We start from the raw sequence: 13,302 nt of genomic DNA on the forward strand, positions 1-13,302 counted from the left end.
AGCTTCCCAGAGGAGGTGCTGACATTAGAAGCCGAATGTCTCTATAAATGCTCCCTCTTTCTTTCTCATCGTCTTCCCTCCTTTTTTATGCTCCCTGCGATCTGACAGAACGTGTGTGTATTGCCCATGATTCTGCTCATGAGAGCCCTATATGACAGATTGTCCACTCTAACTCAGCACCAGCAAAAGGACAGAGCAACATGCTGAGAGCTTGTAGACATTCACTTTCTTCTCTACAGATCAAGCGTGCTGCCTTGTTAAGCCCAGGTCTCGCTAGACCTCTGGGCTTTGGGGAAGTCTACTGAAGACTCTTAGCTGACCTCGCCAACCTTTTCCAGTTATGAATAGTCTGGAAACACCAAGGGCAAAATATAAGAACATTAAAGTGCGGGGCAAATTTGTGGCACGCCTCTTGTTCAAATTACGCTCACAATCTGCCAGTAATTAGCGGCTGATTTAGTAAGGCGACAGCTCATTACGCAATCAGTGCCTGGGACTGCCCTCAAGGTAAATTCTGTAAATGAACGAGCTTAGTATGTAGTTCATAGGAAGGATTTATCACAGAGTAAGTTTAACAAGTAAAGTTTAACAAGACTGAGATTCGACCTCACCTGAGAAACACGCCAGTATAATAGATCATATTGTATAAAACTTATTTTCAGGAATCTGCGCAATGCATACAGTTTGACAACATGTTACAAAAGATTGTAAAAATTAGAGACAGTAGAGCAGGTTGAGGAATATGTTGTTAATATGGGCAGTATGTCACTAGGAGAGAGTACTTTAATTAGCAAATACCCACATTCCTCATCCCTCTTTCAAAAATGCCAAATAGTCATAACTACCTGGAATTGATAAGTACTTTATTCATGATTTGTGCTTGACTGCGATTTTTTTGTCTTCAGAATATGCAATCAAACACACATCCCTTTATATTCTCACACAAATGCATGTATATTACAGATAGAGGTGCTATTCACTGGTGAAACACTGGCTGCTCTTCAGTTGTTATACAAAATAGGTGTAATCAAAACAACAAAAACAAACACCTAAAACAAGAAAAAAAAAGGAGCACAATGCCAGAAACACAATGCATCTGAATGACAGGTTTGAGACCACTAATATCGCTTACCTCTTCACTGTATTTGCTGACGTAATAATAGATTTCGTTGAGAGCACTGAGCATGTTGAACTCTGTGGAGTGGAGTCTGGCTTGTTCTGCCAAATAGGCATTCATGTCCTGGTCACTAATGGCTGGCAGCCGGTTGATGTCGGCATAGTACCTGGGGATACAGACGAGGGGCAACATCACAGACTCGCTGAGTCAATGCAATAGTTCAACTGAGGCTTAAATTCTTTTGTATAGTATTTAAATTTTGGATCCATTATATCACTTTCACTAACAATGAATGCCTGCTAACAGTCACTGACAAAGCTTTTAATGAATCTGGCTGAGAAATGAATACATGAAGAAAGAGCATTATGAATCAGTTTTCCCAAAGATCCAACTCTCATTCTATGAGGATACAAAAAAACGATGTGGGGGGTGTTACCATGGTGTATTAAGTGAACGCAACGGCCCCTACCTCTCTACCCAGCTCTTGTAATTGGGGATATCTTTAGCATAGAGTAGCTTATTTGATGGAGAGTCTTTGCCCAGGCGGTGCTCTGAGGTGGAGCAAGAATCCATGAAGGTTTGCGCTACTACAGACAGACAGGCGTCCGTGATGCTGCTCTTATGGATGTCAAAGACAAACTGCGGGTTCTTGATCACATTTACCCAGAAACGCAAAGGAAGGCTGGCAGACAGAAACAAAAATAAGGGAAATACAGAAAGGAGTTAGGAGATTAGTTGATTTTTTACTGTCACATGCAATCTTACTTTTACTGTCTTTAGTAGAAAATCCCTTACCAATTGCTTTTCCATGTGTGACGTACGTCTGTATCATGAATGCCGTGTTTGTCTGCCTGCTCATCCAGGAAGTCAAACATGTATTTGATGGCCAGGGGAAGGGTGCTCCCTCGGTGGACTGTACTGAACAACGTCTCAAACAAGTCATCAACAAATTTTTGTAGTGTACCCTAGTAGAAAAACGAGAGTAAAGAGATTAACAATGCATGAGCAACAAGAAACAACGATTATAACAGGAAAAAAAGCCACTGTGAATGCAGCACTATCATAAAAAGTGACAAACTTTCTGTGGTCACAGAAATGTATGAGAAAATACTGACGTACCTTGGTAGCTAGCAGTCGGGTCAGATAAATCTCAGAGACCATCTTGCTGCCACGATCTCCTTCCTTCTGATCTCCATGCTCGTGGTTTTTCACCAGATGCCAAACCTTTACACCACTTTCTAGATCGGGGGTAATCATGGGAGCACGTGATCGGAGGCTGTCTGGACTCCCGGTGTAGCGGAATGAAGAGTCTGTCCAGGACAGGAAAGAAAAAAGGAGAAGAAAAAAAAAGCGATAAAGAATTATTAGCAAGCCTAAATGACTGTGATTAAAAAAAGCTTCCCTTAGGTGTAGCATCATCATGTAAATTTAGCATGCACTCACACCTACTGTACATAGAACACCCACAAACAAACCCACACAAGAACACACATACACAGCCCCTTTCTCATTTCCATCTCTGCTTTGTAACTCATTACACAGCCGAATCCTCTGCGCTCCTCCTCCTCTAAGCCATGCTATAAAGGAAACTGCAGTAATGGATAATTTCTAAGAACAACAAAGTAATGAAAGGGAGGAGGAGTTGTGGTGTCTAGCATTGCACTGATTAGTAATAGCCATCTTGAGACTTGAATCCTAAATGACACAGAAAATGGATGAAAACAAGACTTTGACCTCTGTCCTTCACATACAAAACCAAATTATTATTGTGCAGGACATAAAAATACTAAATATTTATAACTCTGCTTATTGACTCTACTTTTTCTTCTCTCTGTACGCCATTATTTATCTGATGAGTATTTGCTTTTCATCTTATATTCATTCTCTGTCTCTTATATAATCCCCGTCTCAGTGACTGAGACATTGTTGTGCCGAGCTCCACTTAAAGCACTCATAATTGGTTCTTCCTCGCCACATTGTGCCAATGCCAAATGTCCCTGTCATGTTCTAATCAATACATCAAAAGATTCCTACAGCAACTTGTTAAGCACTGTAGCCACCATCCTTCATCCATACATCCCTACTTTTGTGTACCTCTCCTTGCTTTTCATTCTCTCAGAATGATACTGCTTTCACTTTCCTTAATTAGTTGTCATCATGGCAGGTGGCTCTCTAGAGATTCAGGATCTGAGCATCCCAATGAGGATTTCTCTCACATGTCTTCAAAGGCCGAGCTGAACAACTAAGCTTTTGCTGCCATAAAGCCACATACCTTTCAAATAAGACCAAACTGCAGCTCTGGAATGGGCACTAGGGACACCAAGGGATGATGTATGCACTTGTGTGCAGGGTGGATTGAGGGCCCAAATCCCATCCTAATCCAGTCACTGTTTTTTTTCCTTTTGCTATTCTACTTTTTTTGTGGGCAGGGCTATTCTCCTGCCTGCACCCCAGTCTTTTCCTAACTCCCTGAAACACTAAGCAGTGACCTGCAACCCTTTCCTGCTTGGCTGCAATTCGCAGCTCCCGGACAGAGCCAGTCAGTAGGGGAGTGTGTTCAAGCTGATTTTAAAGCTAATAGGGGGTTCTGGGAGTGTAAATTGAGTCAAGATGCTAAGCACCGAACGTGAAATTGGTATGAATCGATCAGCAGGTGTCGAGGTGCAGCTGTGCCCGCTGTGCCAACCCATGATTGATGAGAGCCAGGATCATGCCAGCAGAGGCTTTGCTCTTTACGCCGTGCACAACCAGCTCCAGTGCCTGAATAGAATATATGGGTATAAAACTCCAAAGAGATCAAATTAAGCTTGACAAGAAACAACCTACATAATGCAGAGAAAGTGACTTTCCTTTTGTAGTTGTACTCTTTTTTTTACATTAGTTTGGTCATCCATCATCTTGCCATCTCTCCCAACAACCTTTACGGTGTTTTGTTCAAAAGTGATGACTCAGTACGCTGCAATCTTCTAAAGGTCATCATTGAAAATATCGTTACACTTTATTTTTCACAGCACATAAACTAAAGATAATTCGCCCATTTTGGAGTATCCATAGGTGTCCACTGTTAACATTTGTAAATAGGCATAATTGGTTGGAAAGATAAGGACGCTGTTAGCTCTTTTTCTGTGTTAGATAGTTTAAAGGCAGCGTTCACCTAGTGCCGATCCTGATAATTGGCTATGCTCACTTATCTTTTTCTGTTTGTGTGAAGTATCATTCACAGAGAATAATTAGCAATCACAAGTTGTGTGCTGCTGCTGTGTGTTTGGCATAGGACCAAATGTTGGCACCCGGCAGCACAAACAACAAGCACATCTAAAGCATGTGAGCGCCTGCGTGCATAGGCACTGCATGTACTGTGTGTATGCCCACATGGGCACAAGTATGTGTGCAAATAGCAGCCCAAAATGTCCTGCAGAGAACGTATCTTCATTATAAAAAATATTATAGCCTCAAAACTAAACAATGGCTTTCTCTGTCATTCTCTCTCAGTGTTCTTTCCATACCATCCAACAGAGGTTGGACCTGAACTGTGAGGCAAACTGCAGCATTCACACAGTTGGAGGGGGAGGGGGGGGGGGAAGAAAGCAGCTAGAACCTCTCTATAGAGAAAAAAAGAGTAGACCATTGCTTTGGGGAGAGAAGATTTCCCTTTGTTCTTATCTGAAACAACTAATGTAAAAGTACTTTGATGTCTATCAAAAGCAGCAATAACACTACATCAACATGGATTTAACTGATGGCGAACCCTCACAATCCACCTGTAATTACCTAATATATATGCTACATCAATCAATGCAATCAATGCCAGCCAAAACAAAGGCATATAAAGAGCAGTCATGTCTAGTGACTCACCGTATCTGCTGATGGAGGTGCGCGATATGCTGGCTGAGGAAGGGATGTTGTATGATGAGGTCTGCTTTGGCACTAAAGCCACCACACAGCGGTCCGACACCTGTGTGATGAGACAAATTTCACAAAAATCAATCTTTTAAATAGAAAAGAAGCATTCCATGTTCATACATGTGTTAAATATCTCTCTATTCCTAAAATAAAGTCCCACTATTCCTTGTTTAAAACCTATTCTCTGGAGAGTTTTGTGGGCCACCATGACATACCGTGTGTGTAATTTATTTATGTATCACATGTTCTCACAAATGTTTCATACCAAAGAGAAGACTACAAATGGGAATGTAGGGGACTGAGTGAACAGTCCCATGAGCAAAACACATCTCAAACCCGTACATCCTTCCCTGTCATATCTGCACTCCCTGCTGTTCTCTACCACAGCCCTGTGGCTTTTTTCGGCAGAGCAGAGTGCTGTGACTGCATGATGGCTGTACTCAACATGACTGTCATTGTCATCACCCTTCACAAACCTTAGAAACATGATGTAAGCTTTGGAACTGGGATAAGATGCTGAGAGAAAGAGAGGAAAATGGAAAAAGAGAGTGTCAGATGGAGAGAGAGACTAGAATGCTGAATGTCTCATCTTGTGTACACTTGACACCACTGGAGAAAAAAAAATGGGGTACGCAGGTATAATAATAGCAATAGTGGAGCAGCGAGTCAGAGTCAAAGAGAAAGACGAAGAAAAAAGGCTGTGTAAAAGATGTTGCGTCATGAATAAGAGACAGACACTGGGGTTTGTCCCCACCACCCCACCCCTGTGGTGTGATAGCCTGTGAAAACCTGACATAACCTACATTTGAAAGGACATCCTCAAAATTTTTTTAGAGATCTTACATCAATCTAGTATTATAATTAATGGGTCAAAAAAAATGACAGTTTAGTTACAGTTGTGTGCTACTAGTGCAGCTACAGCAAAGGACTTTAGTCTGGAAAATGCAAAACACAGCAAACAAAACTGGTGGTTCTTTTCTGAAAACCAAAACAACAAACAGCTTGTTGGCTGGCATTTACAGCTCACCCTAAGGAGGGATTTCTGCTTCAAACCCAGTGAAGAAAAACTGATGAGCCTCTAGTGGAGAAATAAACAAAAGCAAAATGCCAGGCTCCAAAAGGAATACCTCAAAGAATCTATAGAAAAACAGAAAATTAGGATTTTCATTTTCTTTAGCAAGAATGGACCCTTTTGGGCTCTCGTTGGGAAATAAACCACTGGTTACTGGGATGGGCATTTATGGTGTTTTTCCCGTTGTGGAAAGCCACCTTCTCTCATTCGTGTCTTCACCCGTTATTTCCACTTTCATAAACTAATCTCAGCTGTGCTGTTAGCTGGAGTTGCCATCTGGTCTCTACTGAAGAGACACTCGAAAATGGGGATAAAGTCTGGAAGAATCCTCTTAAAGAAGCAGCTCAGGCACCAAGGCCTATTGAAGGGAAATGAAAAATTTGCTTCCTAACCCCCACTCACGACTAGCATCTTCAACTGTCTCTCTCCCTTTTCACCTCTTGTGCATTTTGCTTTCCTAAGCTTAATTTCTATGGCCCCTCCATTTTATAGCCACCTCTTGGCTGACAATCCACGGACCAACTCTAATATACTGACAGCGTGGACTTCCGTAAAGTTTGCACCGCTATTCCTGTGATACATTTTCTCTTGGGAGCATGAAATAGCTTCTCTGCACCCCCTCCTTCCACTCCCTCCATTTCTCTCTCTTTCTCTCTGCTTTTTATGGCTGACATAGAGGCTAGAGCAGAGATGGGTCCTTGTGATAGTAGTAAATGATTGAAGGCGTGCAGATTCGCCCTTCAGGGATAATCCAGCGTGGGGCTGATAGTGGGCAGGTGTGATAAGGGCTGTGGGCCCTGCCTGTGATAAGACCTTCCATTAGACAGTACAGAGTGGACCAGACAGCAGAGAGTGGTCATCCTAGATGTTTTTTTTCCTTTTTTCCCCCCTTCAGCCCTCCCCACACAACCCACTGTTCTGGTCCAAGCCTGTTACCCCTTGGTATCCCATCTCGTCTGGACTGATGCCCTCAGATCATGATGCTTATCACACCTTCGGACTCTGCCCACTAGCTTGGAAACACATAATCTGTGCATGTTTGTTGTCAGAACTGAAAAAACATGAAATGGGCTATTATATGCAAAGATTTCTTTCTTGGATGGCAACAGGAAAAAAACTTTAATGCAAATTTCCATTACTTTGTAATGGCATATTAGTTCTTACAAATATTTCGGCTATAAATAGACAATAGTTTTCCTCCTAACCAACTTTTATATTCCAACTTGACAGTCACAGCATTAGATTAATGAACACACAGAAAAATGAGCAGTATCTGTTGTGTCTGAGGTTGTTGAAAATAGCCTAAATGCCCCAAGTCTGCAATCTGGGTAACCGGACTCTACTGGTGTGGTTATCAGTCTCTCCTCTTCCTACTCCTTCACCACAGAGGAGGACACACAGAGGTCACCACTCAGGCTACAAAAACTTTTAAACCGCCCTTATTTTAGCATTTTTAGGAAGAAGCAGTATGGCAAATACTTCCACTATATTCAAGGGAAAAAAAACAGTCCATGCATTTGCCCCACAATTGGATGTGGAATAATATCATCTACTAAATAACCTTGTTGTCAAACATAATCAAAGTAATTGAGTGCAGCGTGCACAGGGAACAACATGCTTGGCCTGTCTGCAATTTGAATCATGGGGAAAAACAACTCTGGCTACAGCTCATGATAATGCCCACTTTATGAATTGTCAGTGCTGCCTTCAAGGACTTCAATTTGTCAAATGATTCTGATTCTGAACTATATAATCTGATTCATATAGTTCTGACTCTTTAATTCTGTTTATTAACTATCCAGCAGCCCCCCCCCCAATCTTTGTCTTAAAATGACAAAAAGGGAGGGTGGAGGAGGAAGAGAACGAGAAGAAAGTGTCAGAAGAGCTTCTCTTTGACGATGAGGAAGATTAATTAACAAAGCAAAACTGAAATCAACCCCCAAAAAACAAAACACAAAAACCATTATCCAAAATATTTCATCTCATCTTCAGTTTGGATGAGTACAACCAAGAGAAATGAGAATATATACTGTTGTATATATAGTGTTATAGTGTGCTTCTATACTCTTTAAACCATGCAAGAAAGAGTAAATAAAAATAAAATAAAATAAAATAAAATAAAATACAGAAATATTGGAAAGGTTAGAAGAAGGGGTTTGAGTTCCCTCCCTATGAATCCAAAGGTGATGAACAAGGATTCTCAACTCATTTTCAGTGTGTACATTTATGTTTTTAATTTTAGAGTGGTTGGGAAATGAGGGGGAAGGCAGGGAGGGTGCAATTCCACATTCTGGTTGTGTAAACCATTATTTCCCATGTGGCAGAGTAAATAGCCAATGGGGTTTCTTGGGTTGCTGTGAGCCCTATGAATTTTAATGCCTCTGTCTAGTCCCTGTGTCTCTGCTATGAGAGAATTAGCAAATACTTGAGCTGATGTTCAGACTCACTTTGCATATTTCAGACCTCCTTTCACTATTTCCTGCTTACCTCTTCCCATTTTTTCTTCAAACATTTCCCGTCAGTCTGGGGCCTAATGAGCTGAGCTTCCTTGTTTTCATATGTAGCCAGATGTGTTGTCACAGCTGCCAATGCAGTGCCATGATGTGTGACACAAACACACACAAGCTCATACACAGGGGACTATTGCCAGCTCATCAAAACAGCAATGAAGTTTCAAAGTCGTTGCATCCTACTTTGATCCCTTCCACCACCGACTGCCTAATGGTGCACTGCCCCGTCTCCTCCTCTCCTTCCTCGCTGTGTTGCCCTGCACTCTACATGGCGTACACTACTGGGCCTTCCATTCTAGGCACGTTCTTACATCCATAATCAATAGCAGTCAGAACTGCTATTGAGCGAGTAAATAAGTTAAATGGCCACACACATGTCGCTGTGTGTCCTGTTGCATCCCTTGGCTAACGATGGCAGGCAAACTGTGACAGAAAGAACTTGAAAAACAACAACAACCACAACACAGGCACATTTTTAGTGTGGAAGCAAACATACTGAACTGCTTTATCAAGGATGAAAGCACTGCAGTGACCAAGAGGTAGGCAGAGCATGAGAGGAAGGCAGAACAAAAGTGAGTGGGGAAAAGTCAAGGGAAAAGGAGATCTTATTGCTTGTTAGCGAACCAGAAGAAAATAGAAAAGGGAAACGGCTAAGGGCAAAATGCACACAAAGCAAATATGTAAGTAAATAAATACATAAATAAAACGTGGCAAAGGGGAGATAAAGGTGAGAACAAAATGGAGGGTGACAAGCAAGGAAAGACAAAGGGGAAAGAAGCTGCATGGTGCCAAGTCCTGTGTGAAGGACACTGTGATGTGTCCCATCTTCTAATGACTCCTACATCTGTTAAATTATTCTGCTTGTTCATCTGGGGCAAGAGTTCAGATTGACCCCCTACTGTGAGGGCTTGAGCCTCCCCACCTCGTAGCCACTTTCTGCTTCTAGATGCAGATGTGTCTCCTTTCCCCATGGTCCTAATTTTCAAATCCAGCCAAAGCTGCATCCCAGCTCTTAAGCAGGTAACCCAGAATCAAACTTCATGCAGCCTTTAAACAGACTGTCCCCCCTTGACTGGCTAATGAGAGCTGACTTAGGATGCAAGATTCATGACCTGCGGAGATAGTCTTCTCCTTCTGAATTGCCTGTTTATTTCTTTATTCCTTTTGTTCCTCTTTTATTATTTTATCTGTGGCTTCCACTAACCCAGTCTTGTTTTTTTCCCCTCTTTGTTTACAATGTCAACAGCCTTAAATTTCCCAGAAAAAAAATGCAGAACTCTCCTTCTCAGAAAGCCTCCTGTTTAGCGGCCTCCATTTCTCTTTGTTAAACAGAGGGCAACAGGTTCGCCCATGGGCTCTCAAATTGTGGGGTGTGAAAGGAGGTTCCAGAACTGAAGAGACAGAAGCAGGCAGTCACAGCGGGACTAATTGTTGCCAGCATAGAAGTCAGAGAGCGACAGAGAAAGGGGAAAGAAAGAGAGGGAAAATGAAAGAAGGAGAGATGCTTTTCCTCCCCACTAGAGCAGCTTCATCTCTCCAGGGAGGAGGGAGAAGTGTCAACTGAGATGCTGAGAGTTCATCTCTCCTGCCACCTGTACAGTAATTGTCCTCTATTCTGTGAGTCACTTGGATTACACCAGGCATGGGCATGCAAATGAGGGGTTGAAAATTGGCTGCCTAAAAGTCAAGAGCAGGAAACATCAAAGTTTGCCAAAGTGTGCGGCACAATTTGAATAGTAAAATCCACATCAGAAATGGAACTGAAATGAGACGGGGGGTTTTTTAAGATGTAAAAAGCAAAGTTTGAGAGTGATTACGAGGATTGTTGCTCTAAAGCATTTGTGTGTGTTTACCTGGTAGTGCATGAGAGTGTTGAGTCTCTTCCAGTCATTTTCAATCTTAGTTGTGATGTCTTCATCTTGCAACACCACACGAGCCATTCGTCCCTGGCGCCATTCTGAAAGCGCAAAAAACACAAATACTGAATTATGAACAACTGCATAGTGCAAATTATACATCATAGTGAGCCATGTATTTAAAACCATATGTGGAGAATGCTGTGAAGTTACATAATATTGGTTTATGCAGTGTTTCCAGAGATGGCTCCCGTGCAGGGCAACTTTGAATCCCTATGACACTAAACCAAACTCTTACCTTCCAGTTGGTGAAATGTAACCTGCTTAGAATAAAAGTACTCTACAACCACACACACACTCACACACAAGTGAGTAGATATCAATAGCCTGTATTCTTGTACGGCTCTCGGCATACGCGCTCCTCTCACAGACTTGGATTGACACGCATCTTAATTAAACATTACACACGAACAATTGCAAGATGTATATTCAGGCAGGCTGCACACTTTAATTGGTACTTGTGTCACTTACGCAGCAGTTGGCCCATCAGGGTCAGAAAAAAAGAAGAGGAGAGCAGACAAGACAGGATGAAAAAAAATGAGCAATGAGAAAATCACCTCCTTTCAAAGGAAAAAAAATAGGAGGTAGGGGTAACAGGTAGAGATTATAAGCACTGTGGGAGGGCAGCAGCTGACAGGTCATTGTGGGGTAATGAAATGATAAGTATGCTAAAAGTGGAAAGCGGATAGCCACAGTGGGCCTCATACTGATAGTGATCATCAAATTGCTTCTCGTTCACTAAGTTCTATGACTTTGTGCATCCGCCAGATGATCACATGATAGTCCTGTCTGACATAACATACTCCTCAAACCCTCTAACCTACACTCAAATCTCCAGATAAAGCTCAAGAACAAAAGACGCTCTTATAGAGATGCAATTATTTTTGAGAGGGAGGCAATAGATGCACTGAGAGCGATATTGTGGAGTGAGGGATGGTATGCAGCAAGCTGTGTTGTTTTTCTCCTCTTCATACATATGAAGAGAAAATGAGAGACGGAGAGAAATAGGAGGCAAGGTATGGAAAGGCGAGGAGGGAAATGGCAGTGGCGCTGGTTTGCCATTCTGCCAGCTCTTACTTGTGTTGGCCACTCAGCCACATCATAAACACAAACACGCACACACAAAGACGAGCCCGCTTCTCTATCTCGATCTACTTTGTCTTATTGGCGCTACCAAACAGTAAAAGCTGCCAGACGGAGGGATGCGCCGCATACTGTCAGTCAGTTTGATAGAAAGCCTGGCAGCAGTACACTGAAGCTGGTTACCTGGCTGGGCTGCTAGAACACAGCTTTTATCACACTAATGCACCAATAATCTGTACACATGGCTAGGTTTTCTCTGACTGATACATTAATCTGTGGGTGTGAAGGACTTTACACCTGCCAGCTGCATCTGTGAGTGTTGTGTGTGTTTGTGTATTTATTTGTGCTCGGGTGCGTGTTTGCGCCCTACCGAGGTCCATGTCGACAGCACGTGGCCGCTGAGAATAGGGCATGTTCTTGTAAACAGCATCCAGTATCTTCTCCTTCACTTGGGTGATGGTGTCACAGTTCAGCACCTTTACTGGAATCTCTGGACTGTTTTCATTGTCTGGGTTCACACAGTTTAGGATCTGGAGTGCAAATAAGGGAAAGAGAAGAGGGGGTGAGGGGATGAAATATCAAAGAAAAGGAAAACGTGAGGGCAGAGCAAAAAGCTTGAGGTGTCCTGTTACTGGCTGGACTTTGGTCCAGCTTGAAGCTTTGCCCTCATTAGAGTCTCCTCGGAGCATGGCAGGAGCTTTGAAAAACCATTTCCGCTCTTGCTGGCATCCTGAAATCTAATTTCACACCTTCGGCGGGACACCAATTTCCAGCTCTGCCGGGGTGTTAGCACGTAATGAGCCAAATTCCCAGTCAGAGCAATCAGAGCATTGTCATGTCACATGCTGACTCCGTGAGTGCTTTTTTCTCTGTGCATTTGTCTGTGTATATAGAGGGCTATGTTTGGTGTGTTCCAGTCTCCACAGCCACCCACTCTGATGTTGGGCCAACACCGGAGGTAGTGAGATAATTAGTTAATTTTCTTCCTGCACTAGAATGAAGAACTCCAACATAGCAAACATGACTATGACATCTTAAAATCTGATTTATTGTTTGGTATATTGGAGTCTGTGTGTCTGTGCATCCTGTGAGCAGCATTTTAGCCACAATCGAACTTAGACGTTTCTTAGTCAAGCACAACCTGTACTTCTGTATGCCTTTGAGCCAGTGTGCAAAGTTCCTGTGAGGCTGGTGAAGTGTGACTTACCAGGGTTTTGTACTCGATCTGTTGGCGGATGAGCTTGTCTTCACTTAGGGAGTAACGGGCCTCTCCAGTGATAGCGTCGATGGGCCCCTTTTCCATCTGCTGCTTGATGGCGCAATACAGCATGAACAGAGGCTCCCCAGCACACTCCTGCACACAGAGACAAATCCACACATTCGCAAATGAGAACAGCATGTAACATCAGATTTTTCAAGAAAGTTTAATGATATCAAAATAAATAAAACAAACTATCATTGTATTGGACTAACCTTGAGGAACTTATGAAGGAGGAAAGCGAACCAGTTTGTCAGCATCTTCTCTGCAACCGATTCTGTCCTGAAAATGCATTAAAAAAAAGTCAAAATGTTACTTTTTTGAATCTTATTTCAAAACTTTTAGTAAGAAAGAGTTTAATATTTCAGGAAGTTATAAGGTTATAAACTTCAGGGAGGATATCTTGACATCCCTGACCACAGACAGACATCATGGATGTCAGT

The 13,302-nt window shown here is 42.4% G+C and overlaps 1 protein-coding gene across 1 annotated transcript in view; it reads right to left on the reverse strand.

Annotated features, from left to right (window-relative positions):
- The window catches only part of plxna2 (plexin A2), a 163,536-nt gene that overhangs the window by 4,663 nt on the left and 145,571 nt on the right, over nucleotides 1-13,302 (reverse strand). Inside the window, exons 23-31 of the mRNA XM_039604756.1 lie at nucleotides 13,075-13,141; nucleotides 12,809-12,955; nucleotides 11,972-12,131; nucleotides 10,456-10,559; nucleotides 4,973-5,072; nucleotides 2,237-2,427; nucleotides 1,913-2,082; nucleotides 1,587-1,799; nucleotides 1,133-1,283 (exon numbers count right to left, since the gene is read on the reverse strand). Of these exons, the coding sequence (XP_039460690.1) occupies nucleotides 1,133-1,283; nucleotides 1,587-1,799; nucleotides 1,913-2,082; nucleotides 2,237-2,427; nucleotides 4,973-5,072; nucleotides 10,456-10,559; nucleotides 11,972-12,131; nucleotides 12,809-12,955; nucleotides 13,075-13,141 (1,303 nt within the window). The remainder of the gene's footprint in view (nucleotides 1-1,132; nucleotides 1,284-1,586; nucleotides 1,800-1,912; nucleotides 2,083-2,236; nucleotides 2,428-4,972; nucleotides 5,073-10,455; nucleotides 10,560-11,971; nucleotides 12,132-12,808; nucleotides 12,956-13,074; nucleotides 13,142-13,302) is intronic.

The sequence above is a fragment of the Oreochromis aureus genome, linkage group 20 (genome assembly GCF_013358895.1).
Source record: "Oreochromis aureus strain Israel breed Guangdong linkage group 20, ZZ_aureus, whole genome shotgun sequence".
In the NCBI taxonomy this organism is placed as follows: Eukaryota; Metazoa; Chordata; class Actinopteri; order Cichliformes; family Cichlidae; genus Oreochromis; species Oreochromis aureus.